General features: G+C 43.6%; 5 protein-coding genes across 5 annotated transcripts; 2 read left to right on the forward strand and 3 right to left on the reverse strand.

Moving 5' to 3' along the window:
- Positions 1 to 2,193: 2,193 nt before the first annotated feature.
- On the reverse strand, positions 2,194 to 5,741 carry EAF02_003223 (uncharacterized protein; the record flags this gene model as incomplete). The annotated part of the gene is made up of 2 exons (XM_038899271.1): positions 4,357 to 5,741; positions 2,194 to 4,302 (listed from the first exon to the last, which is right to left on the reverse strand). The coding sequence occupies exons 1-2, from the start codon at positions 5,530 to 5,532 to the stop codon at positions 2,194 to 2,196; spliced, it is 3,285 nt and encodes a 1,094-aa protein (XP_038761559.1). The 5' UTR covers positions 5,533 to 5,741.
- Positions 5,742 to 7,042: 1,301 nt separating this feature from the next.
- On the reverse strand, positions 7,043 to 13,527 carry EAF02_003224 (uncharacterized protein; the record flags this gene model as incomplete). Its single annotated transcript, XM_038899272.1, has 2 exons — positions 7,043 to 7,318; positions 7,408 to 13,527. 2 exons carry the CDS (start codon positions 13,525 to 13,527, stop codon positions 7,043 to 7,045), a joined length of 6,396 nt encoding a protein of 2,131 aa, XP_038761560.1.
- A 5,043-nt stretch (positions 13,528 to 18,570) lies between these two features.
- EAF02_003225 (uncharacterized protein) lies at positions 18,571 to 21,302 on the forward strand (the record flags this gene model as incomplete). The annotated part of the gene is made up of 4 exons (XM_038899273.1): positions 18,571 to 18,868; positions 19,008 to 19,279; positions 19,329 to 20,441; positions 20,499 to 21,302. 4 exons carry the CDS (start codon positions 18,571 to 18,573, stop codon positions 21,300 to 21,302), a joined length of 2,487 nt encoding a protein of 828 aa, XP_038761561.1.
- Positions 21,303 to 22,632: 1,330 nt separating this feature from the next.
- On the reverse strand, positions 22,633 to 23,519 carry EAF02_003226 (uncharacterized protein; the record flags this gene model as incomplete). Its single annotated transcript, XM_038899274.1, has 3 exons — positions 22,633 to 22,937; positions 22,989 to 23,294; positions 23,360 to 23,519. 3 exons carry the CDS (start codon positions 23,517 to 23,519, stop codon positions 22,633 to 22,635), a joined length of 771 nt encoding a protein of 256 aa, XP_038761562.1.
- A 1,021-nt stretch (positions 23,520 to 24,540) lies between these two features.
- Positions 24,541 to 25,876, forward strand: EAF02_003227 (uncharacterized protein; the record flags this gene model as incomplete). The annotated part of the gene is made up of 2 exons (XM_038899275.1): positions 24,541 to 24,634; positions 24,903 to 25,876. The coding sequence occupies 2 exons, from the start codon at positions 24,541 to 24,543 to the stop codon at positions 25,874 to 25,876; spliced, it is 1,068 nt and encodes a 355-aa protein (XP_038761563.1).
- Between the last annotated feature and the right edge of the window lie 547 nt (positions 25,877 to 26,423).

The raw sequence follows: 26,423 nt of genomic DNA on the forward strand, positions 1-26,423 counted from the left end.
ACCTCCCGATCCCCATCCACATCCGCACCCAACCCAAACTCTTCTCACCATACTCATACCCATACCCATACTCAAACCCATACCTATACTCAGAATCCACCAGATTCAAGTAAAACCCACCCATCCATCCATCCATTCATCCATAGCATCGAATACCTGATACCTGCCATATCATACCTAGCATGTCATATCATACTATACTATAACGAACGCACAATACATACAAACAGGTACCTCTATTCAAGATATCCTCATTACCTAGAATTGATACAAACTCACTCTACCATACGAAGCACCACACAGCATTCACATCAGCATTACAAACCAGGAAGGAATGCTAAACCCCTCGCTCATCATGATCCGTCTCTTCACTTCATCACAAAGCAGAAATCCCAACATGTAGTCAAATCACCACAAATTCACATCACACACAAAGGCACAAACATCAAGTTCTTTTTTTTAAAATTTTGATTTTTTTTACTTATTCATTGTATCCCATACAAATTACTCTTTACGCGCCCTATAGGCCAATCATTCCCTTTTGTATCCCAACCATCTCTTCAAATCCCATCCATCTTTACCTTCCGTATGAAACCTGTAAAGACAGTATGTACAAATCATTGTCGTCTACTCATAGTATCTCTCTAGAGAACTTGCTTGTAATGCGAAAGAAGGCAACGCTTAATGCACCAACCATGCTCCATGCTTAAAATTGCATGCAATCTCATATACCATGCTCCATACCATGCCCAATGCCCATACCGAGAAAGACAAACCCCATCCCAATGCTATGCTAAAGAGAACCAAAAGACAAATACCGATCCGATACAGCATGTACGTAAACCTTTGAAACGTAGAGAATCCATAGTCCACTGCGTCCAGCAGACTAGAGACCTCTCCGAATAAAGTGAAGTACCCTGCCAATATCAAACTCCAAAACAAAAGGCAGCAACAAGACTGCATGCTAGCGCGTTTCCCTCATCTCAATCCACCGCCCGCTACATGTAGGTAACAATCTGAGCTTGGGTTCCCCGAGCTTTGCATATTGCATGGTGACATCGGACCAAAGAAGAAAGCCGCAAAAAGGAAATGAAGCAGACCTATCATGGGGGGACGTCCCCATAATGGAATGCAAAAAATCAACGCAACCGTGGGGGGACGTCCCCACAGTGTAATACAAAAAGCAAACGCAACCGTGGGGGGACGTCCCCACAGTGTAATACAAAAAGCAAACGCAACCGTGGGGGGACGTCCCCACAGTGTAATACAAAAAAGCAAACGCAACCGTGGGGGGACGTCCCCACAGTGTAATACATAAGAAAAGAAATGAGTGCACAAAACGCACTGCTATCGACTATCTTCTGAAATCCATTTCGTTCATCCACACGCAGTCACTTCAATCACCCATTCTTATATTCAACAAACTCCAACTCCATAATCCATTCTTATAACTTAGATTCCGTCATTCTCATTCCTTCAATGTTCTTCGCCGTATGTGTGCGGGTGCTAATATTAATGTTGATATGTTTAATCTCGTAAACATTAACGGTGAGAAAATTGAGAAACGCTGGATAGACTGCAACAAGACGGGTAGGAAAGAGCCACCTCCCAAACCCAGCTCTGAGCAATCGTATCCTCGGTGTTTCGAAAATCCCGTTGTAAATATGTACGTGACGTAAAATTAATGTGCCGATGAGATAATTCATCTTCCTGGTAGTGTCGAAAAGACAAAATATTTGGTGTAGAAAGCGCACATTGTCAGAGTATGTAACTCGCTTATCTGACATGTGCAAAAGGTGTATCTTTGAGCGAAAAAGAAGGGTATCGATCGTATCATATCGTGAAAAAGAAAGGCCTCGATCATAATCCAAAGCGCCCGCCATCGTTGACTATCCCATTAAAAACTCAAACAGTAGAAAACCAATCATGTAAAGGTAAGGTATCATTATCACCCAGCACCACGCACCCAATGTTATAAACCAGATAAATCGAGCAAGAATGTAACCAGTCTTGAACCAAATCAGAAATATCAAGGCGACTCGCATGCCTGATGGATTTGAACCATCAAGGGAGAGCCCCGCAACCAAAGTAGGAGCGTTTTCAATTAATGATTGATGTAAGGTTCAATTTGAAAGTTAAGCGTCTTGAGAGACAGACACTTAACGCGAAGACTGGATTAGGTTCCGCTGGAATTTACCATAATCTAATGGAGCGTTCAGCAACTGGACTTTCTGGAAGCTCGTCCCAGTACTTGGGTTGGGGTCGTGATGGATCTTGGATTCCATTGTGCATAGATCCAAACATTCTGGAGTCGATTCCCTCGAACAATGCTGCAACTGCTTGCTCTACTGGACCTTGGTGAAGATCATCATGTTCATGCCAAATGTGGTCGGGAATGGGTGTGATAGGAATGTAACCCTCACCCAGACGCTCCTGAACACGTGCCATAACCAGAGGGTCAGCATTCCAGCCAATGGATGCAGCGGTGAAATCAAAGTTGAACATGGGCTTAGAATCTTTCGCAGCCTTCAAGCTCTTCTCCTGGTCAGTCTGGACAGGGCTCATGGTGGAAACCTGTCTAAGACCACTGCCCTTTGTGGGTAAGTATTTGTTGGCCTTCTTCATGGCGTGTTGTACAGCCTCGGAGATTGGAGCCGGGGTGTTCTCAACAGTACCAGGAAGTTTAGCATTGACAGGCTTGGGTTTTGGTGGAGGGGTTTGAGTCCATCGCTTTGTCTCCAAAGTTCTGCCTGCTTTCATTTCAACAGCATCCTTGTACTGAGCTCTCCTTGCCTGTTCTGCCAATTGGTTGAAGATATTGTTGTCTGGATCAGCTTGCTGACCTGGCCCACCAGTAGGTATCTTGATAGCGATTCCGTATTGATCGCGGGGGTTAAGAAGAGGAAGTCCTTCCTTGATATTCGCAATATGAGTCGCGGTGAGCTTTTTACCTGGGATTTGGAACATGTTGTAAGGACTCCTTGGATAGAACAGAACTCTATTTTGACGCTGATCAATGACATAAGTATAGTCATTTTCGCTCTCGTCTGGGATACTCTTATCTCCTTCAGCACGTAAATAAGCCTGCTCAAGAAGCTGAGCTGAGTTCAGTGGATTTTGGACGCCTGCTCCCTTGTAGATATCTTGCTTTGGGAAAGCGTCGATATCACGATAGTGATCTTGCCAGGCATAATCATCGCCAAAATCGCCCGATTCAAATTGTTTGTCAGTGGACCCCTCTCGAATATAAAGACCATTTGGGCATCGAACCCATCTGGGGCTGTAATCTGAATCAATATTAGACTCTAAGAAATTATTCCAGCGCTGGCTAGGGGCTTTTGGTGTGCCGTTGGCATCACGCTTCTCGCCTGCTGGAACATGTGTGAATGCTGAAGTTTCTTCCTCGACTGCATCAGCAACAGCGGCCTTTTTAGCCTGAGATTCTCGTTGAGATGCTCGTGCGGCCTTATGAATATCACGATTGGCTACGATCAAAGGACCTCTATTCTGATGCTTGGCGGCGTATTCATCCTGTGCTCTATGGATCTCCTTGATTTCGGCTGCGGTGAGAAGACCATTCCTGGAGCTTGGTGATCTTCCGATATCCTTGTGTCGTGGACGACGTTCGGTTTGGAAACCACCAAGGCGACCTTGAACATTGTTTCGGGTGTTGCGCTTGCGATCTGAGTGAGACATACGCTTGAGCGGAACTGCCGAAGGAGTGGTTGGTGGCTGGCTGAAAATGAATGGTGGTGGAACAAGCTTGTTGCAAGGAAGCGGAGCTGGAGCACCATCGGCCTGTTTGCGGAACGGGCTGGTAAGCATCGTGGCAACAGTAGAGAGTGGGTTCCACCAGGAGCTTCGAGGGCTTTCAGTTGGCACAGGAGTAATCTGTGCTTCAGGTGTCTTTGGTTCCTCGACGACGGATGTTTCATCCTCATCAGACATCACGGTATCGTCATCGTCATCACTTCCGTAACCTGGAACAACAAATCCTGAGCGATTGGGTGTTATTGGTTGCAGAGGACGAGCGGATTTTTGAGTAACCATTTGTCTCTTGCCATTGTGCGAAGCGTGTTGAGCATCGAAGCCATTAAGGAACGCGGTAACTTGTTCGATAGATGGCATAGCCTTCGACTTATCTTTATGATTAGTGAAAACTTTGTTTATAGCTACTAGATAAGGATCCGCCAATTTGTGTCCATCCCGAGACTGACGTCTTGAATGAGGAGCATCGGATTTGGAAAGAGTCTCACTAGAAGAAGCCACAGCGGTCGTCTTCTTACGCTCATTGTGAGCCGCCTTCGTTGTGTCAGTATCATGGCACAAGTTGGTGAGTGGATTCTTGAAACATACATCATTTGTGCTTTGAGCAACATCCTTGGTAACCTCTTTCCCAACCTCCTTCGCGACTTCTTTTCCTTTAGTTGGCGAAATAAGTCGTTCTGGATGATATCTTTGCATCACCATTAAACGCAATCTTTCAGTCTTTCCCATGCCAGGTGTAATCTTGATAGACGACGTCGAAATTGCTCGAGCAACGGGTCGAGTAACAGGAGGAAGTGCACGAGGCTTCGAGGGAGAAGGGCCAGTTTCAGTGATAGTTGAAGCTGGCTTTTCGACTTCAGCTTGAGGAACCGGTCGAATATCTGGAGAGGGGAGTGTAGGTTTGGAGGTTGAATGACTAATGGTAGATGGACCAGCTTGAGGTTCATCTTCAGAAGAAATCAATTCTTGCTGATTTTGAGGAGTACGTGGAGAAGGCGCGGCGGCTTGTTTTGGTGTAGAGTTCAATCGAGGTTGGAAAGGTGATACAGTTGTCTCGGCTGCTTCGTCTGAGCTGCTATCATCGAGGACGACTGGATCTTGCTTGCGGCCACGAGTCTTGTTCGCAGATTTCTTAGGCGTTGCCATTGCGCGAGTGCGAGGACGACCTTTGGGTTTCTTTGCGGGTGTAGGCTCTGGTTCGGTCGACTTTTCATTATCAACATCGGCTTCAACATTGACATCTTCGGTGTCCTGGCTTTCCTGTCTACGTGTACGCTTGCTGGCCCTTTGCTCATCATCTTCTGCGTCTTCCTTTGTAATGCCAACACTTTGATGGGTAGAAGATTCTGATACTCGAGATCTCTTTCTATTGGATCCGAGATGAGCAATGCGCTGTGTATCTTGCTCTTGATCAACAACGTCGTTGTCCGAAGACGCGTCATTTGATGTGGTGTTATTTTTAGGTGGGGAGGTAGAACGTGAATCAAGTCGTGAATCGACCGGTGTAGGTGAAGGTGAGTGCGAATCTGGAGAGTTTGTTCTGGAAGGATTTGTAGGAGGTGATGAAGCCTTTTGCGACTCCGTATTCTTGTTGCCTTCGGCGGATGTGATGAATGGATCGATGGACTCGGACTCGATTGAAGGTTCGACGGATTCAGCCTTGATTTTCTTTCCCTTTCCGCGTGTAGGCTTTGGAATATCATCAAGTGATTTGAAACCACCTGGACTGGCACCAGCTGCGCGTGTGCGGCGAGCTCCAACCATCTTGGAGAGTTGTCAAGTGATGGCGCGACTCGCGATTATGTGAAGGTGAAGAAGTGCGACAATGCGAATTGAATTTATTTATCAACTTGAGATAATCGAAATGAATGAGGAACCGTATGCTAATCGAAATTCTTTGAATGTAAGATGAATTTTGAAGTTGTACGTGGTGGTCCGAAAAGTTGATGGAAGTTGTTTCGTCGGGAAGAAGCGCGAATAGTGTAAAAAGATTCAGGAAGTATTTACTAGGTCAGGCTAGCTGTGAAAAATCCAGTTTATTGTGCTAAGATTAGCTTCAATGATCAGCCAGTGAACCGTGCAGCATAAATATCACGTGATAATTAGGGCTGCTCTTGTTGAATGGTTGAATGCCGATCTCGATATTCTTCAAGATTCCATCAATTAGATCTGTCAATTGATTGTTTTATATCTTCACATCCACCTCATTGTCGTAACAAGACAAACAAGTGAAGTTTATACGACAATACTACCAAATGAATTGTAACACCAAGGACGCGACTCACTCATATTGATTTAAACACGACCGTACTCAATCTACTCCGGTCTCCTGAAATACTAAATCGAGATCAAAACATCAAATTACTCCTTACACACCCTGCCAAGCACTATCTTAGAGTCTACCTATCATCGTAAATCCCTTTGTTATTACGTAACAAACAAGACCTCCTTCTCGTTTCCCCACATTCAACACCGCGGCGGTCCGTAGCCTTCTCCCCGAGGCTAGCTTGAACTTTGTTTAGTTTATTTCCAATTCTCTGTGTGGCCTAATATTCAAGGCCATAGCACTAAGTCAAATACTAGGTAGTCTCGCAAGTCTGCAACACCAAACACACTACCTAGACTCACACCATCAAATACCTATCAAGCCACACCTCCTCCACACACAACACAACACAACACAACACAGCATACCATATCATATCACATCATAATACCAAAATACCAAAATACCAAATCATAAAACAAAACATATTAAATTCGCTCACAAAATCATCACCATCATATGATTCATATCGATCGCCCTCAACCTAGGTACCCTACGCTATCTATGTTTCAAAATCAAAAAAAAAAAAAAAAAAAAGTCCCTAGAGAGACAGACAGACAAACAGACAGACGCAATCCACATTATCCATAATATAATTTACATATCCGTCTTCATTCATTTACCCTCTCTCCCCCCTCGATCCATCCACCATCTACAGGCGCACAGTGGTAATCCCCCGTGCATTAAATACCCCCTACGCTCAGCTACGCGAACAAATCCCATTTTAAATATGAAAAGATAAAACGAAGATATAAAAAAAGTAACCGAAGAAAATGAAAATGAAAATGAAAAACGCCAAGCAATGCACCGCTCATTAAGAACCAGATACTCAAGAAAGAAATCAAAAGTATTAGTAACATTTCAACTCATAAATATCCCTTTATCTTTTCCCTTCCTCGCCTCTCCCCATTCCCATCCCTTCTCTTCTCATCTCCATCTCTCCCCATCTCACGACGCTTTCTTCGGCGCTTTCATCAACGCACCTCCCATATCCCCCGCCTCCGGATCAAGCAGGGAACTCATCGCCTTACTCAACTCTTTAAAATCCACGGGTTTAGTCACGTAACTGTTGAAGCCAGCCTGAACACATTTCTCCAGCACATCCGCCATTACATTTGCACTTAGAGCGATAATTGGCATTTTCGTGGTTGATCTTTGGCTTTCCCATTCGCGAATTTCGCGACAGGTTTGATAACCGTCCTTTCGGGGCATGTGAAGATCGCACTTTTGGGTGTGTTAGTTTATGTTAGATCAGAGCAGGGGGATAATATGTCATGATATGACATGATAGCGGAAAGGAAAGAAAGACATACCAAAATCAAAGAATAAAATCCATGCGGTTTGCAGAATACTTTCTCTGTACATTCCACACCATCCATTGCCAATTCCACCGCAATTCCAACTTTACTCAAGAACTTCAAGAGAACTTTTTGATTGACCAAATTGTCTTCTACTAATAGAATCTTAAGCCCCTTGTTTCCAAGGCGCTGACCCACATCCAAATAATGTTGTTTCTGACTGGCGACTTGTTGTTGCGCACTCGAACGATTACGATCAGTACTCAAATCTCTCTCTTTATCTGGATCAAAAATAACTGCAAATCTTGACGGTTTAACAGGTTTATATATGAATGTAAGACGATTATCTTTAGCCATTTGATCGTAGTCGTATGATTGAGCCATCTTAATGACTTCTTGCCTCTGTACAGGATCTGATAGGATAACAATTGAAGTCTGAGGCAACATCACCGATGCGATGAGTTGATCAATCAACTGTACTATTTCTTCTGCCGAACCAAGATTCAAGACGATATGTGTAAAATTGACAGAATCATCTCCGCTAATAAGACTTCTGGCCTCCTCAACACTTGCAAGTGGAGTTATTTGATGAGGAACATCTTTTGGTAGAGTGATTTCGATATGTTGTCTCGTCGCCTCGCGACTATGAGTTTGCGGACAAATGAGTAGAATCGAGTACATTGGAGGTCGGAAGTGCTTCAAGTCGTGGGAGAATTCATTATTCAGACGAGTGGTGTGTGATTTTGGAAGGGTCGAGGCAGTATTTGCAGGAGTCGATGAAGGTGCAGATTCAATCAGCGATGAAGCTGAAGGTGAAGGGGAGTGCTTCTCGGGAAGCTCTAGTTTCATGTTCTCAGGAGTACTTGATCGAGCGGCCTCGCCAAAATGAGCCAAGCTCTGATTGACAGAAGAAGCGGAAGATCTATCTGTGAAACGAGTTCGACCAGAATAGCTAGAGCTAGATGGCTCTGAGCTATTGGACGACAGTACAGCTGGCGAACCAGCACTTGATTCGGTCTTTGGACTCTCCATGGAGATTGCAGGCGAATTCGACAGCCTGCTAACCAAGAGTGGGTTACTTGAAGCCTGCTTGGCAGCAATTTGTGATGTTATATTGTTGGGTGTCGATGATGACGATGGCACTTTGCTCAACTGGGGTGTTGTGAGTGGTTCTGGATGATCTTCTGCAGTGGGTAGTCCGAATTTCGCAGTGAAAGTGAAAGTAGATCCTTTACCAGGCACCGCAGTACCCTGCATCTTGCCATCATGTAACTGTACCAGTTGTCTTGAAATAACCAATCCTAAGCCACTTCCACCATGCTGTCTTGTACTGCTGCCATCAATCTGACTGAACGGCTTGAAGATGAGATCCGCCTCTTCCTTGGTAAATCCTCTACCCGTGTCCACAATAGAATACTCGAGCATTATTTCGTTGACCAACGGTGGTGTGTCATCTTCTGTGTATACCCTGCATCTCGTGAACACTTCACCAACAGTTGTGAATTTAATCGCGTTGCCAATAACGTTCAGTAAGACTTGACGAATACGGAATTTATCTCCCTTTACCATTTCAGGAACATCAACGTCGACGATGTAATTAAGTTCAAGCCGTTTAGTGATAGCCATGGTAGAAACCATTTCATTAACTTCCTCGACTAGAGAACGTGTATGGAACCACTCGTATGACAATTTCATCATACCTGCATCTACCTTGGAAAGATCCAATATGTCGTTGATAATGTTGAGTAAACTACTTGCACTGGATTGAATAGTGTTCGTATAATCGAGCTGTTCGTCGTTGAGGGTGGTGTCTTGAAGAAAGCTTACCATCCCAGAAATGCCGATCAAAGGTGTCCTGATTTCGTGAGACATGTTGCTTAAGAATTTACCCTTGGACTCCATGGCCTCTTTGAGCTTTGTTTCCAGCAATTTGTGATCATTAATATCAGTGCAAGCACCAAACCAGGAACCATCTCCACTTCCGAGGTTGATGTTGTCAACTTCCACACACCGTACAAGGTGCCAACGATACTCTCCAGTCTTCGATCTCAACCGAACTTCAGTGGTATAAGACAGTCTCCCGTTTCCATCGGTGGTGACCTTGATGACTCCAGTTCTCGCCAGTTCAGACAAATCTGCTGTGGCAAATTCATATACAGAACTACTACTCGAGCTATTATTTCGCGACAAAGTTTGGTGAATTCCTTTCACAGTCTTTTCTGTTGGCGCTTCGGAGGGATCGGATGATTGCCCTGATTTACCACTCGAAGATGTATGAGATGGGTTCCTTCTCGGCTCGGCTGGTTTCTTTGGTCTGGTCGATGGAGTTGGCGGTCTGCCAATTGGTATTTGGCACTTCGCAAGATCCTCTGGGTGCACATAATCCATAAATCCAAGTCCTAAGGCATCATTGAAATCTTGTCCGGTATACGAGAGCCATTGCTCGTTTGCAAAGGTTACACCCTCGTCTTCCGTTGCCGCGAAAATGATCTGAGGAATTAAATTTGCCAGTTGTCTGTGCTTAGCCTCGGATGCTTCTATCTCCTCCTGTCGTGCAGCTTTGACTTCTGCAATATGCTGGTCGTGAATATCCATATGAGAGCCGTACCATTGAACTATCACACCTCTTATATCTCGGGAGCCAACAGCACGAGTGTAGAACCAACGATAGTTTCCGTCAAAACGTTTGATACGTACCTGCATAGAGAATTGCTCACCCGTTTTCACCGCATGCGACCAGGCTTTCAAATATTCCTCTCTTTCTTCTGGATGAATACTGCTCCATGGATCTTGATATAACTCGGATACAGTTTGACCGCGATATGTAAGATATCGACTGTTTACCCATACTATTTCTCCAGTCTGTGGCAATGCGACGAACACATGCGCAGGTAAAGAGTCCAACATCAAGCCTTTTAGTCGATCTGATGGTGGTGGCATATCTGTAGGTAAACTGGCATTTGATAATCCTTGGCGGGAAGGTTTGGGTACATTAGGAGCTTTAATGGATGAAGCCGACGTTGTTGGCAATGACTGAAAAGTGGCACCAAAGTCGGCACCGTATGAGTGTAGCTGTGTGTGCTGACGATCAGACTTACCAGCGCCATAGGAAGCGCCTCTTATTGCCTGTCGCCTCGGTGAATCGTGGGTGTTTTGGCGTGGAGGACTGGGTTCACGGATATCTGAAGTTTCATTTATAGTCTCTTTAGAAGATCTAATGTTACGAATTTCTGGCCCGGACGAATTGGATGAAGATGGTGAACCTTCTGCGTCAGGTTTGGTTTTGGTCGAATTGTCACCACCGTCAAGTGAAGGAGCAGTTGGTCCCCAAGGTCGATCGTCGCTCTGATTTCGTGGTACCGACCGGGTCTCAGCGGGCGAAGTTTCTTTCGACGAGCGTCGAACACCTGCCACGCTACTTCCTCCTGTATCCATACGACTTACGTTCGGCCTCCTGGAGCTGAAATATCCTTCATTTGAGACGTAACCGGGGCTGTCACCGCTGGATTTTCTATCCAGCGTGAATCCTACGCTACTGGGATCCCAGGACGGTGTACCACTTGGGGATGCATTGGCACTTCGAGACACTCCAGAATAATCACTCGGGCTTGTCATGCTTCCTCCCGATTGTTGGCGCATACCCTCCTCGGCCGGCGAGTAAGCCATATTCCCGCTTGTTGCCAAAGATTGGTCATGAAGTTGTCGACCTCCCGTAGCAATAGCACCAAATCCCGTAGTATGTGGGCGTTTTCGAGACAGACCTGCGACCTCCGTCTCGAGATTGGAATAATGACGACATAGGGAGAATGAAGTAGCCATGTGTGGCGAGAGATGTTCTAAAGAGTGTCTAAGATTAGATGGGTAAGGAATAACAGGGCTGAGAATTGAAAGAATTGCAATAGGGGCTCGCTTTTCCTTGATTGGTTCCGACCCTTGTAACTTGGAAGAATCGGCGTATTTTGGTAACTGATCAACATTTTTACCACGGCCTGCAGATTTGGACTCCATAGCAGCAGTGTCTAACCGAAATGATTGTACTGGCTTTGAAAGTAAAGGATGAGTTAAGGGAATATGTAGAACAGTCCAGGATCTATCGACTCCGATTGCCTCAACCTGTTGCATCTTAGAATAGTCTTGAGGTGTTTGATTTGGGTTGAATGTTTCCTCGTCTACAGTAGAGTTCGCAAAGAAAGGATTGTCGTTTGTTTCCACTCTCACAGCTGGGGAAGGAGCTGGAGATTGTGACCATGGTGACGGCGGAGTTTGTTCGTATTCTTCATATCTTGGAAGTGGTAATGGTGGTGCTGCTGCATCCTGTGTGTTCTTGCCCTTTTCGCCAGATTGAAGGCGGAAACTTCGACTTGCTCGTTTATTGTGTTTGGTTCCAAAGATGGATGAAACTTGCCCACCCACTTCTGTCGCCTTACCCTTTTTCAGTCGTTCCGGTGAATCTGCTTTTGATCCTAGGATTGGTATAATAGTCTCAGGTCCCTTTTCTTGATCCGCCGGGTTGTTCAAATATGGATAATCTCTTGTTAATGCAATGACTCTTTCTTTCTCCAAAACTCTCAATACACCACTACTATCAATCAATGGATCAGCTTCATAATCTAAGGCTTGCAAAACCGAGAATACACGTCCTTGCACATCTCTGTTTGATTGCTCAACATTTTCCCAACTTGCAGTGGGTTTCTCGGCCTCAAATGCCATGTGGTCTTCTAATGCTTGTAGACTGAGTTGTGCCTTTTGAAGTGTGCCTGTGCGTGGTGGTTGATCAGGTCGAGTAGAAATATAGCTTTTAGCGCGAGTGAGAGGGGGAGGTCGTGCGGTGAGATTTCTGGCAGTTTCGGGAAGGCATGCTGGGTCTCTCTTTGTTGCCTCATAGCTAGTGAATGAGTGTCTACTAGGAAGTCCAGGTCGGGTCATTATGGCTCCCGGTGGTGAGTCACCAGATGCGTATCCTTCAGAAGCTGAAGTGTCGAGTGTGTCACCACTGCTACTGGGTATAAAACTGCTACCTCGTGGCAAATAGGCCAGACTCAATTCATCCTCTTCGGCTGCATTAAAAGTTGCTTTTTGTCCCCAGGGAACATTTTCAATGTCTGTCGAATCTGCAGGCACAGAGAGCGTTACCCTGTCAGCCTTGTAGACATCTCTCATAATTTTTACCACAGTCGACCACCATGGATCAAGTCCAGGTTCGGCAGATAACATAAGACTAAGATCATAAAGATTCGGGGTTTCAAAAAGTGAATCACGATTCGATAATTGTGAACCTGCTGGTTGAAAATTGAGACCTGATACGGGGGTTATTGGCCCTGATAGAACTTGATCGTGGGGTCCATCGTAAAAGGATCCACCGGCAAAATTTTCCGGATTTACTGTTGGTGAGAGTGCGGTAAAAGGGCGGTGGCCATTGTAGCTAAGTTGCCTGGGAGTCCGCATCGGTGGAAATGGGTACGAAGGAGTTCTCGCGTGTACTGCAGCTGGTGTTTCACCTCCCCTTATGGTCCTGACAGACTCTGTCGACGCCGTTTCCATACCAGATGGAATCGGACTGGCAAATGCTGCCTCTAATGATGGTGATATGATTTCTTCATGAATGGGGGATACTCGTGCCTTGAGACCAGTACCGCTCGCTGTCACTTTTCCTTGAAGCTCTTCTCTATCCTCCAATTGCTTGGCCAGTCTCTCGCGATGCTGGTTCAATTGCATTTGCGCATTCATGGCTCGAAGCCGTTCCACCTCCTCCGCCGGGTCGTACAACGGGATTGTCCCTGGGGGCAGGCTTAGTTTCCGACCGGGGGCAGGACTCCTGAACTCTCCGGTATGCTCATTTTCTGAATTTTGAAGACTCGAAGATCCAATATCCTGAACCTCATTATCACTGGCCATTTCCACATCGCTGGATATTGAGGGTGCTTTTGCACCGGTGAGGATATCTGGCATCGAGTCCTTCGCCTTCGAATTCGATGAACGTCTTTCTCTTAATCCATGGCTAGTCGGTGACGATGATGAGTGTAACTGGGTGGGTGAGTTGTCAGTCTTGTCGTTGCCACTGGATCGTCGCGAACCAGGGCGTTTCTTCGAAGTTGGTGAGGACGGTTTGTCAAGAGGAGCGACTGAAGGTGGCATGCCGTCCTCCCTTGAAGACCCTCTTGCAAACCTCTGGCGCTATTTCGACCCCAGACAAAATAATATTGCGATCGCTAGTGAAACCGCCGCAGCGAGATTCTTCATTCGTGGAGATTTGGGGTTGTTATTGTTGATTTTGGGTTTGGTTTTGATTACCTTAGTGCTTTAGTGTGTAGTGCAAAGTGAAAGGCTTTAGTCGGGAAATGACGTAGAGGGCAGCAGATCTTAAGGCAATCCGGCAGGCAAAAATAGACGACAATTGATGAATAAAATAAAAATCAATACAAAGTTCAAAATGCAAGCCAATCTGGAGGGATGTTTTTTCTTTCCTCTGTTATTATTCTGACTAAGACTTTTGAATTCTTCGAAGGATTCAAGAAGAAGTGAAAAATTAAGTGGAAGGGGGGAGGGAGGGGGGGGAGGGGGGATGGGAGAAAATGAATAATAATCAGGGCAGAATCTATTTCGAGTATTTCTAGAAGGTTTAAGGTATGGCGGTGGTAGTGGTGGTGGTAGTGGTACCCAAAAAAGATTGATTGAAAGGGCACAGATGGGATGAGATGAGATGGGATGGAATGCTTCTCCCTCTGAGTGTATACCTACTAGGTAGATAGATAGGTAGGTACTCTGTCTCTGTGCAAGGAATAATAAATCGTAGGGATACATAATAACAAGGAAATTGATTCTATTGGGTCCAATTCGTTTTTTAACAAGTTGTATGTAAAGTTGTAAACAAGGTTGGATGAATGGATCATGGGTGTACGTCGTAGTATATAATATACGCAGTAGGCAATTATTAGTCTGCGGACTAACCCAACATATCGTTCTTTCCCAAATCCCTAGTAATGACATCCCAATCCCGCTAGATTTCGACCCTCCGTATGCCATAAATTGGCCTTTTACTATCCAGCATCGAGGTAAGGAAGAAGCTGGTCTGTCGGGAGGAATTGGATGAGCACGCTGGCAAGTACATATATGTGGGAGATGAACGAAAGAAGGTTCGATTTTCCGTGCAGGTCATCCATCATACAGGAATGAAGTGTCAAGATTACTTTGTGTTACATGTCTTTCTTTTCTCCTTCCATGTCCATACTGGTTGGGAGAGAGGGGGGGACCTTTTTTTTTCTTACAGCTGGTGCAGAGTGGTGCAGGAAAACCCACAAAATCCCTTGTACACGAGACCGTTGGAAAATGGAAACATGAGACGGGAACAGTGGGTACCTTGTATGTAGGGTATTGCTTCTAGATGTTTTTGAAGCTTTTTGCTATGCTAGAGCCTAGGTAGCCTTTGAGAGATGGAAAGACTGATTCAGAATTTTCGGCTCTCAGACTGTGGAAAGATGGTTCATGATTGGAGTTGGAGTCGACGTATTCGGATGTGAGGAATGGTTGGTATTGTATACCTAGGTCCTGGTAGGTACGGAGTTCGGAATAAATGCAATGGAAAGTTCCTAGGAGTTCTGTTTTCACATTACAGTATGTGAATCGAGACTGGATGTTTAAAAAGGACTGGTTGAACACACATCCATCTGGACCAATTTCATGCTTGAATCTTGGGATTCTTCATTTGTATACTTTTAGAGGATGCGGGCTGTCAATCATGGAATACTGTTGAATACCATTGAATACCATTGAATACCATTGAATACCATTGAATACCATTGAATACCATTGAATACCATTGAATACCATTGAATACCACTGAATACCGGTACCTCATAGCTTCATCCATCTCCCATCGATCCTTTGCATGGCTTGAATCCTCCGAGGGAAGTAATTCTTCAACAGCTCGATGTGCTCATTTATCTGCTACCTAGGTAGGTACTTTGCTACTATGTACTCTACTACTCGACTACTCGAACTCGACTACTCCATAAGTAGTCAACACCAACGCACTCACACTTCATCAATCCCCCTGTGTTTCACGTCTTCAAATCTCAATTGTCAGCAAGCACATAGGTTTTATCGAAAGAACAACATACATATGCCAAGCATGCGTAGTGATGGCAACATGAATACTTTCCCTCTCCCGACCAGGTATGTGAGATTTCACACACATGCTAAGCAATGATGGCGTGTCAATGACCACTTGAACTCGAATCTGACCCAAGGGGGGTATCTGGCACACCACGAAAGGATCTGGCAACGTTCTCAGGTATTGACTGGCGACGGACGGATGGATAAATGAATCGAAAATTCCATTCCACATTCGGTGATAACGAGAGCGGGTAGAGACGTTTTGTGGATCGTAAATTTCCACATGGCATGTTTTTCCATCACACGCTTCGCATTTCTACAGAGGTGTCCCTTGAAAGAGCCTCATAGGGCGGTGGGACGAATACGGAGTTAAGGACTAGCCTGCGACTAGTGAAGTACTGGTATGGGACCGGTATGTATTGTGCTTGTCGCCGGGCCAGCATTGTGTAATATTGTATTGTATTGTGTTGCGTTATGTTTGTATCTGTATGTATAACATTTACATTTCGATGATCTGTTGCAGATTCCTTTCGCATGTTCTCATCACTCTTTGGGGGAGAGCATCGCAAGTCGAACCAAGAAAATATTGCTTTTGCTTTTGGCATTAGTAATCATGAAGCTTACCTCCCTAGTAGTAGGATTATACGTTGTTTCCATGATACCTGGACATTTTCTTCTACCACGACGGTTTATCGTAGTGGCAGCGTACGCATAGACAAATACATTTATCGTTCTCGAGGGACCGATCGATGGTTGATAGCAAAATTGCAAACAATACAATACAATCAATACACACATACATACACACAAAGAGCAGAAGAGAAAAATCACAAATTAACAAGGGGGATAACAGGCGCGAAAGGGTTCTCTCTCCAATTTACGCCAATGATATATACCAAATCCCAAAAAGGACCCTGAAAAAGGAACTCTGACGAAAGAAGCTGCACGATGACTTCATATGTTTTACCTTACTACGTGCATCAACCAATGAAAGGGATTCTCGCGCACACTCCCCTGAAAATAGGTGGAGAATCCATAAAGTTGTATAAAGGCATTAACATAAGGGATTAACATAAGGTATTGGACAGTAAGCCAAAATGTCCTGAGGTTAGGTAAGGTAAGGTACCTAGGTAAGGTTGAATTGGGTGGTTATGCAATTGTGCTCGAGCTACCTACTAGGAATAACTAGATGAACGGATAATATCGCATGTAATATAAAATTTCATTTTCCCTTGAGAATTGGTCTGATACCTAGCATTTTGCTGTTACATATATATATCCATCAGGATTACCGGTATCGACCTTGTCTACAATAGAAGCCTTCCACATTCCGTCTTCTCTATGTACTCCAAGCCCGGTATTCAAAAGTCTATTGCATAGTGACATTGCATACGACCGGTATCTACCTAGTACTTCGTAGTCCTGTAGCATATTATGGCGCGTGAGTGGGGATTTCTTACATATAATTGCTAGGAGTAGGTATGGAATTCTCATGAAAGCAGGCAGATAAGCCTTCACCTGCCGACCAGAAGGGAAGAGGACAGCCATTTCCAACCATTCCCATGGTCAATCCTCTGGAAAGGGAAGGAATCTTCAGGTCTTTTCCCCTTCCAGATTACTCAGGGGGTGCCGATGAGCGTTCCAATTTCAAAAGGTCAAATCTACTCCGATCGATCGATTCCACTATCTACAAAGTACTAGCTATAGGTAAGCCAATTGATGGATGGATGGATGGATGGATGATTCACCTTTTACGAAATGAAGAAGCACGCGTGCACGGGAAGAAGGAGAAGAAGGAGAAGAAGGAGAAGAAAACAAAATGATGAGGCGGTCGTCAATTCCATTGCATCAAGGTCTACCTGGAGAACTGCGAATACTCGTACGATCGTGTACACACCACGCGCCAAGTACCTAGTATAGTATGTGAAGAAAATCAATCCCGAATGAATGCCGTGTAATTAAGTTGGGATGGGTAGACACTCGAGTAGGTAATTATTGTCTCTGGGAACGCTTTAGCCGCAGGGAACAAGATACGGTGTATGTATATTATGTGTATATTATGTGTATATTATGTGTATATCATGTGTATATTTGGATGTAGAGATATAAAGTGGTTGGTGTCTGTCTCACCACAAAAGTAAACATCCGATTTCCTGGGATGGATGGGAAGATTGCGACGAGGGAAAAGCACACGACTCTTGATGTGTCAAGAGTGTCAAGGCTGCGATGAAGATTACTATTACTCGGTTTGTGTCACGAGATTGCTTGTAGTACAATGAATAGGCAGGTGATGATAATAATAATAATATATCTACGAGGTACCTACCTACTGGCTAGCTATCTACATAAGATTGGAGTCGATATCAAGACCAACCTTACCTTGGAACTTCATTTCCAGTATCTTCCGTCCACCGACACCAGTTATTATTACATGGTCGGAAGCTTTATAATATCTTTCTTATTTTCGGCTGAGTCGGCTTGACGAATCGCCAGTCGTGATTCACAAAGAAAGGGCTACTTGTCTATGAAAAGGTTTCTCAAGTTCTCCAATCACCGGTGAACCATGGATGAGATTTGATTCCATACACATCAAGCATTGGACGACATGTTTTGCCAAGGGTTTGCTCGGATCTATCCCCCAATCGAGCTGTTTCAAGGTCCCGATAAGGAAAGAAGCTCTCCCCGCTTTCTTGTGTTCTGCATTGATTCCCTTCCCCTTCCCCTTCCCCAGCCATTCCATATCGTAAACACTCTCTATAACAATCAGCATTGAGCATTCCACCTTTTGCTCGACCTTCTTCTTTCTTCTCTTTTGGACAATTTTGGATCTTTTGGGGGCGTGTGTTATTCATCGTAACAATCTCCGACGATCTGGCACGCAGGCAAAAGAAGACTGCTGCAAGTCCAAGATCTTATCCGCAACGTCTTCCTCTTCATTCTACTCCTCCACCTTCATCGACTCTAATCCCAAGAATACGAGCAAAAGCTAAAGCCAAGAATACATTCGCAAATTTCGTTATTCCCCTGGCTGGGCTGTCAACCGCGGTATCGACGCGTCTATACGATATGGGTGCCTCTACCAAGAAGCCGCATGCACAAGGACATGTTGGCGTAGCAGAAAGAGTATTAAATATGTGCTCTTCGTCGCCGAGACAAGTAAATGCAGGTGATGAGGATTCTGAAGAGGCGCCACTCCTTCGAAAGGAAGCCAGTAGCTCCGAGCACTCATCGTATTCTACTTCGGACTCTTGGAAAGCCAAAAGTCAGAAGGCAAAATTGAGATGGTTTGTTCAAAGTACTATGGGGGTTGTGGGTGTTTTATTGGTAACGATGATAATTGTTACCGCTTCCCTATTCTTCACCGGTATGAATGTTTTCATTGCTTTCAAGCACCATTGCATTACCCTTATCCAATCCTTCATTCAAGAAACCCCTCGATTCTTCCTTCTTGTAGCACTATTCCTAGATGAGATGCAATCACTAACATTTATATCCACGCCTAGTTCGTTCGCCTTCAAAGCAAATCCTTCAGCAAAGCACATGCGACTCTGCAGCATGCGTTCATGCCGCTTCCGAAATACTAAACAACCTTTCTCCCAAATATACAGAGCTTGATGCGTGCTCGAATTTTGAAGAACTGGTCTGTGGTGGATGGAGAGATCATCATGATTTGAGACCTGATCAAGGTGATGCCTTTACAGGAACAATCATGAGTGAGAATTCACAAACTTTGTTGAGGCACATACTTGAAGGAGATTATCCCAAAGAATCTAAAGTGAGCATTTTCCGACGGCAGCCCTCTAACGTAACTAATTGTATGATAGCACTCGAGCTTCTCTCCCGCTATGTTATCATCATCTCCCGCTTCCCTGGACGAGGAGAATTTTGATAAGCTTAAGGCAGGCTATAATGCATGCATGAATGAAACCAAGATTAAGACTGTCGGCATCGCTCCTTTACAAGAAATAACGCAGCAAGTAACAGATATGTTTTCGGTTAAAGACTACAAGCACTTGCTCATGAAGTCAGAGGACCATAGCAGTCTTACAGACACTATAGAATACATGGCTAAGTTGGGATCTTCGGCACTAATATCATCCGGTACCGGACCTGACGATAAAGACCCCGACACCGTCATCGTTCAGGTAGCACCACCTTATAGAATCGGCCTCCCATCGAAAGAGTATTACGACAATGAAAAGGTAGTAAACGATTATACTCAGACTATTGCACAAGTCATCCCAAAGTTTCTACCAGAGCATCCAAGCAATAAGGGTCTTGATCGTAACAGCATTACTGCACAAGACAAAGCAATAGATCTTGCCCGTGATGTAGTTGCTCTCGAAAAGAAGTTGGCTGCTGCCTCTCCAAACAACGAAGACAGGGACGATGTCACGAAAACTTACAACCCAATGTCCCTCCAAGAGGCTGACAAACTGACCCCACAAATTCATCTATCCAAGATAATTCATGGTTTGATTCCTGCAGATGTTAAACTTGATCGATTGATCATTGCATCGCCAAGTTACATGCACGCATTATCAGAAGTACTAAAGACTACTCCAAAGGAAACATTACAAACGTACTTCGTATGGAAGCTTATTCAGACATTCTATACAGAGATTGAAGCAGATGAATTGAAGCCATATCGAAAATTTATCAATGAGCTTCAAGGAAAGGATGCGGATTCTCAACCAGAACGATGGAGAACTTGTGTTTCGCATGTTGATGATGGACTTGGTTGGATTTTGAGTCGATTCTTCGTAGAGAAGGCCTTTTCTGCTGATGCCAAGGACTTTGGAGATCAAATTGTCTCTGATATCAAAGAGATGTTTATTGAAAAACTCAAGGCAACTACATGGATGGATTCTAGTGTCATTGATTTGGGCATTGAGAAAGTACACAAAATCGTTCAGAAGATTGGATATCCTACACAGGTACGTTGAATGTCTAAAATGAGGATGAAAGAATTTACATACTGATCATTGGAACAGAGCCCAGATATCATGGATCCCGAGAACCTTCACAGTTACTATCAATCTGTTCAGGTATCGGATTCGGCTTATTTCAAGAACTCCTTGAATATGAGACGATTTGATATTGCACGTGAATGGTCAAGTCTAGGAAAGCCAGTCGATAGAAATGAATGGGGTATGACGGTACCAACAGTGAATGCTTATTACAACCCACCTGGAAACGAAATTGTTTTCCCAGCCGGTATAATGCAATTCCCAGTTTTCGACGTAGCCGTTCCTCAATATCTTAGTTACGGTGCTTTCGGAGCTGTTTCTGGACACGAATTATCTCATGCATTTGATTCTACAGGTCGTCATTATGATCAAAATGGCAACTATACCGATTGGTGGACACCATCTACTGTAGCTGCATTCAAAGAACGTGCTCAATGTTTCATTGATCAATATGGTAACTACAGTATTCCCGGTCCAGATGACAAACCTCTTTACGTCAATGGTAAACTCACTTTGGGAGAAAATATCGCAGATGCTGGAGGACTTTCTGCTTCTTTCGCTGCATGGAAGAAACGTCAAGGGGAGAGTAATGAGAAGAATCAAAATCTTCCAGGATTATCAGAACATTTCTCACAAGATCAGTTGTTCTTTGTTAGTTACGCTAACTGGTGGTGTGGAAAGACCACGAAGGAAACGGCAATTAATAGACTCTATACCGATCCACATGCACCAAAGTGGGCAAGAGTATTGGGTACAATGGCCAATAGTCGAGAATTTAAGGAGGCTTTTAGTTGTAAGGAGAAGGAACCGGTTTGTGAGTTGTGGTAGGTGAATTTGGGAGTAAGGGTTTCGATAGGATGATGGAAATGGGTGTTGGATTGTAGGAGTTGTATTATGGGATCGGATGGACAAATTGTATATTGGTATGTGTATGCTTACGAATATGGATATGGGGGAGTATGATTCGATTGGGAGGGAAATGGGTTTGGGATAGGTAACAAAGAGGGGTAGGGTCATTGGATGAGGATTGCACATGTACGAATATATTATGCACAGGAATTGAGGTAATATTGTTTATTAGTGTGATATTTGTGATTGTGAATGAGAATGTGTTTGTAGGGATCTGTTGTATTGAAAGTAGTGGGTAGGTGGTTGGTATTATTATTGAAGAATTCTAAAGTAGAGAATGGGTATATTGTTTTGTTTCATTTTATTCCGAATGAGTTCTTGGTATTGTATTATATTGTATTGTATTGTAGTATAATTTCAGTTTGGTGTAATGGCATTGAAGATGTTACAAGATGAATATTGTATGCTAGTTTTGGTGGATTGGGATATTGTGTATGTGTAGGTAATTGTAGATAATGTATGTGATGTTAAAGTTGGTATTTTGTAAGATTTGTTTGTGTGAGTGGGGAATTGATGATGTTGATGTTGATGTTGATGTTGATGTTGATGTTGATGTTGATGTTGATGTTGATGTTGATGTTGATGTTGATGTTGATGTTGATGTTGATGTTGATTTGATGTTGATGTTGATGTTGATGTTGATGTTGATGTTGATGTTGATGTTGATGTTGATGTTGATGTTGATGTTGATGTTGATGTTGATGTTGATGTTGATGTTGATGTTGATGTTGATGTTGATGTTGATAATAAGAATGAGAATGAGAATGCGAATGAGGGATGGGAACTGGAGATGGGAGATTGGAGATGGGAGATGGGAGAGATGCGAGAGCTAGTATAATGAAATAAATATATTCAGCTACTTGCTAAAGTCTAGTACGCTATCATTAAAGGCTAGCATATGTAATGATCGGATACGTGATTATGAGAGGTCATTGTGTTTCAAATAAATGAGTTGAGAATGAATTGAGTTATTAAGTTCTTAATCTGAGATTCAGATTCTTCCCATCGACTGCTTCCATTACAAACTACAATCCATTCGCCATCCAAAACGCCATCCAAAAACCGGAAAACCGCAAAGTTGAAATCCCCAAAATCATCACCGTCGTGTAACTCGTGCATGTATATCATGACATGCAAATCATAATACATATTCTCCTGTCCCTCTCCTCACCTGAATTCCTCGAATAATCGAGAAGGTCATATCCATTTCCTTGCTAAAACTAGACGCATACCCCTCCACTAAGGTACTTCAATGTCTAGATGATCCCAAACCTAATTTCTGTCTCTTAATTCGTGGAATGATTCCAATCAAGACCAATACAGCACAAACAATAACTGCCCAGCTCTTAATATGCAATGCATTAACATTAAAAGGTGTCCACGTCGCCGCGGCGATTGTAGCAAGCATTAGGAGAAGAACGAGGTATCCACTCAATCGATGATATTTATAGATGGATTTTGCGGTTGAAATATCGCCGTATAGAGAGGGGGTAAAGTATTGTGTGAAGCCGACTAGAGATTGAATTAAGAGGAGTATATAAGTTATCAAACCCACTAAAATTATTAGTATATTTTCAGCTCCAAGATCTGATTAGAAATACATACGAATAGCATGAGCTGATTCAAAATGTGTTCCATTGTGTGCGAATTTATTGACTTCGATAACGACGAGACCGGCGATTAGAAGACTACTAGCTAATGCATTTATTCCCGCATGTGCAATTGTACCCTGACGTTTCTGTGTAGCAGTATGTGTAGGTTGTAGAATGAGGATTCCTTGGGTAAGAACCAAGAGGGCGGCAGAATTGAGAAGAGGATGTGCTGAGAAGAGCATTAATGGGGAGAGAAATATGCTAGCCCAGATATGAGCTACGAGGAGGAGAAGTCCGACTTGAGTGATGATTGCTGTACCTATGGAAGAATTTGTATTAGTTATTGCTATGTTTTGAATTGAATGCTGTGAAGGGTTGAATTACCAAGTGCGAGATTCCAGACGAGTGGACGACCTTCTTGTTGTGAGGCGTCGCCGGCTCTTCCGATTAAAGGCTCATCTTCTCCATAACCAGCTTCATAAGGATCTGGAAGTTCTCCTGAAGCTACTCGAGGATTTTGTGGTATTCCTGTTGAGGATGCCATATTATTGATGGTCCGAGATAGAATACTTCTCAAATGCTTGATGTGTGGATTCCAGACTGAGATGGAGATGGAGATAGAAAACGAGAATGAAATTGAAAATGAATGAATTATAATCGGGTAAGATATCCGTCCTACCTATATAAATACCTGGTACTTATAAGATCCAAGGCAGCATTAAATAAGATACATTACATGGATTTAGATCGTCAACTTGTTTGTAGTACGATTGGGAGTAGTATAATGGCGTCAATGAATTTGGATTGCGGGGGGAGTGAACCAATCATGGAGCTTGCTTCTGTAAGCACTTTCTATGTTGAGATCTTGAGACATTTCCATCCGTTCATGACGGAGTCCGGTCGCATATTGCGCAATGATTATTGCTCAGGTGTCTAGTTGTCATTGAAATACGAGGATGGAGTAGAAAGTTAAATAAGGAGAAGTATTGGAAATGTTATACATGTAGTATATCCTCATTATATCAATCTATCTAGTAGGTATGAAGAGAAGAGAAGTGAATGAGATAAGATGGGATGAGATGAGCTGAAAGACGAAATGATATATAAACTAATAGGTAGTAATCCTGGGGTTGAAGATGTCAATCTAGAATGAAGTAGGTATCTTTACTCTCATCGTCCAAAGTTTCCAAGCCGTCACTCAACAGAAAAGTCCTGTTGTCCATATATGTGGTGAATATCATCCAACAATATACGGGTAGTATTCATACATTTTATCATACATTTCATCGGATCCTGTTCAAATTAAAGAAGAATACCTAGTAAGGTTAAAGATGGATAATGTTCTTGCTTGATAGCGGGGCTTATCGGAGGACTTATCGGAGGACCCCGATATAGGAAAATGGTATTATTACTCGATGGAAATTGTAAATTTCCAATATCATCGAAAACTCTCCTTAGTTTACTTTTTCTTCTTGTTGTCCTTTCTCTTCCTCTCTGATCATTTCCTCACATTATTCTTCTGACATCCTTCGTCGTGACATCTTTTCTTCAATACCCAATTCAATATGACTTTCGAAACCGAATACAAGACGGAAGATGTTGCTGCATCTTTGGTGCCATCGGATGAGATTGATACTACTTTCCGTTCATCATGTATTGGTGAGTGATACTTTATCTTCTGTCGCGTGGCTTGAGACATGAACGGCTGGAAGTTTCACAAGTCATAGATTACTTAAGGATAGAAGCTTAAGAGCATAAGAGGAAACTCTTGATTCTTTCGGTGAACAACATGTACAAGTCTACAACGAACATCTCAAGTGGGAGTGAACTTCTTCTGCCAGGCAATATTCTCACCATGTGCTCCAAGCTTTCTTTAAAGACATATAATACATCATATATCAATCACTTGGCTAACCCTCCACTCTAGATCTGATATCTGGAAGTCTTGGTGGAAAAGTACTTTCATTCTCAGATGAATGGTTTGCGGAAGCAAATAATCTTCTCACTCCTACCCCACCCATCAGACAACCAGGAAAGATGGTATACACTGGTGCCTGGTATGATGGATGGGAAACACGTCGACATAACACTGAACCTTTTGATTATGTTGTAATTCGTCTCGGGGTTGCTTCCGGAACAGTCGAGGGAATTGAAGTTGACACAGCTTTCTTCTCTGGAAATAATGCACCTGCTATTTCCGTCGAGGGTGTGTTTAGTGACAATGACGAAGAAGTAATCGGATGGAAAGGTGGTCGGGGGAAATGGGAAACGATTCTTGGTCTACAAGAGTGTGGTCCTTCTCAAAGATTCGGCTGGAAACTTGCTGTTCCAACCACAAAAGCCTACACTCACGTGAGGCTCAACATGTACCCAGATGGTGGAATTGCTCGATTCAGACTCTTTGGTCATGCCATACCAGTTTTCCCAGAAGATAAGAATGCCATCTTTGATTTGGCCGCCGCTCAAAATGGAGGAGTTGCTGTTTCTTGCAGTGATCAGCACTTTGGAGTTATCGCCAATCTTATATTACCTGGACGTGGAAAGGATATGGGAGATGGTTGGGAAACCAAGAGATCTAGAGGAAAGGATCATGTGGATTGGGCTATCATTCGGTTAGGAGCACCAGGAACCATTGAGAGCTTGATTGTCGATACGGCATTCTTCAGGGGTAACTTTCCTCAAAAAGTAAAGGTTGAGGCTATAAACTGGAATGGTGAAGGGGAGCCAGAGTTTTCAGCTGAAGGATGGACTGCAGTTGTTGAGCCCAGTAAGACTAGCGCTGATAAGGAGCATGAATTTGAATCCTTGGTGAAGGATAAAACCTTTACACATGTCAAATTGGTCATGATTCCTGATGGAGGAGTAAAGAGAATTAGGGTTCTAGGAAAGAGAAGTGTTTAAGTGAATGAGTAGAGGCATAATGGAAATATTCGAAATCCTCTGCTGTCATACAGAGTTTTACTCTCTTCGATGACTTTCATCTCTTAATAGGTAGTGACGGAGACTTTATCGCAAAGCAGTACTAGGTAGTTTGTAAACTTTGAATATGGCATCTTTCCTCTGACATACTAGGTAATCATACGCAATCTGAAGTTTTCAATCACTTGCCTTCCACATATTTGAAGTCATAGAAAGATTCTACACGCAAACATTGAATTACATATTACATTGACAGAAAACAAAATAAGGCTGAATATTGCCCAGCCGAGCCAGCCTGCATCCTTCATGGTGAGGTGAAACCTTGTAAACGCTTGGACCAACTTCCAAGACGACTTCTAAGGTTATTCTGCGACCCTTCAATCAAACATGCCCCGGCTCCGACATCATAATAAATGCAAGAGAGTCCGAGTTACAACTTACCACAACAGCTTCCCTGTGGAACCAACTACAGTTCCAGAATTTGTTACACCTCCTTGAATAACAAGATCTGCAGGAAACAAATTCAATT

The sequence above is a fragment of the Botrytis sinoallii genome, assembly GCF_014898435.1.
Source record: "Botrytis sinoallii strain Bc 23 chromosome Unknown BSIN_004, whole genome shotgun sequence".
NCBI classification, from domain to species: domain Eukaryota; kingdom Fungi; phylum Ascomycota; class Leotiomycetes; order Helotiales; family Sclerotiniaceae; genus Botrytis; species Botrytis sinoallii.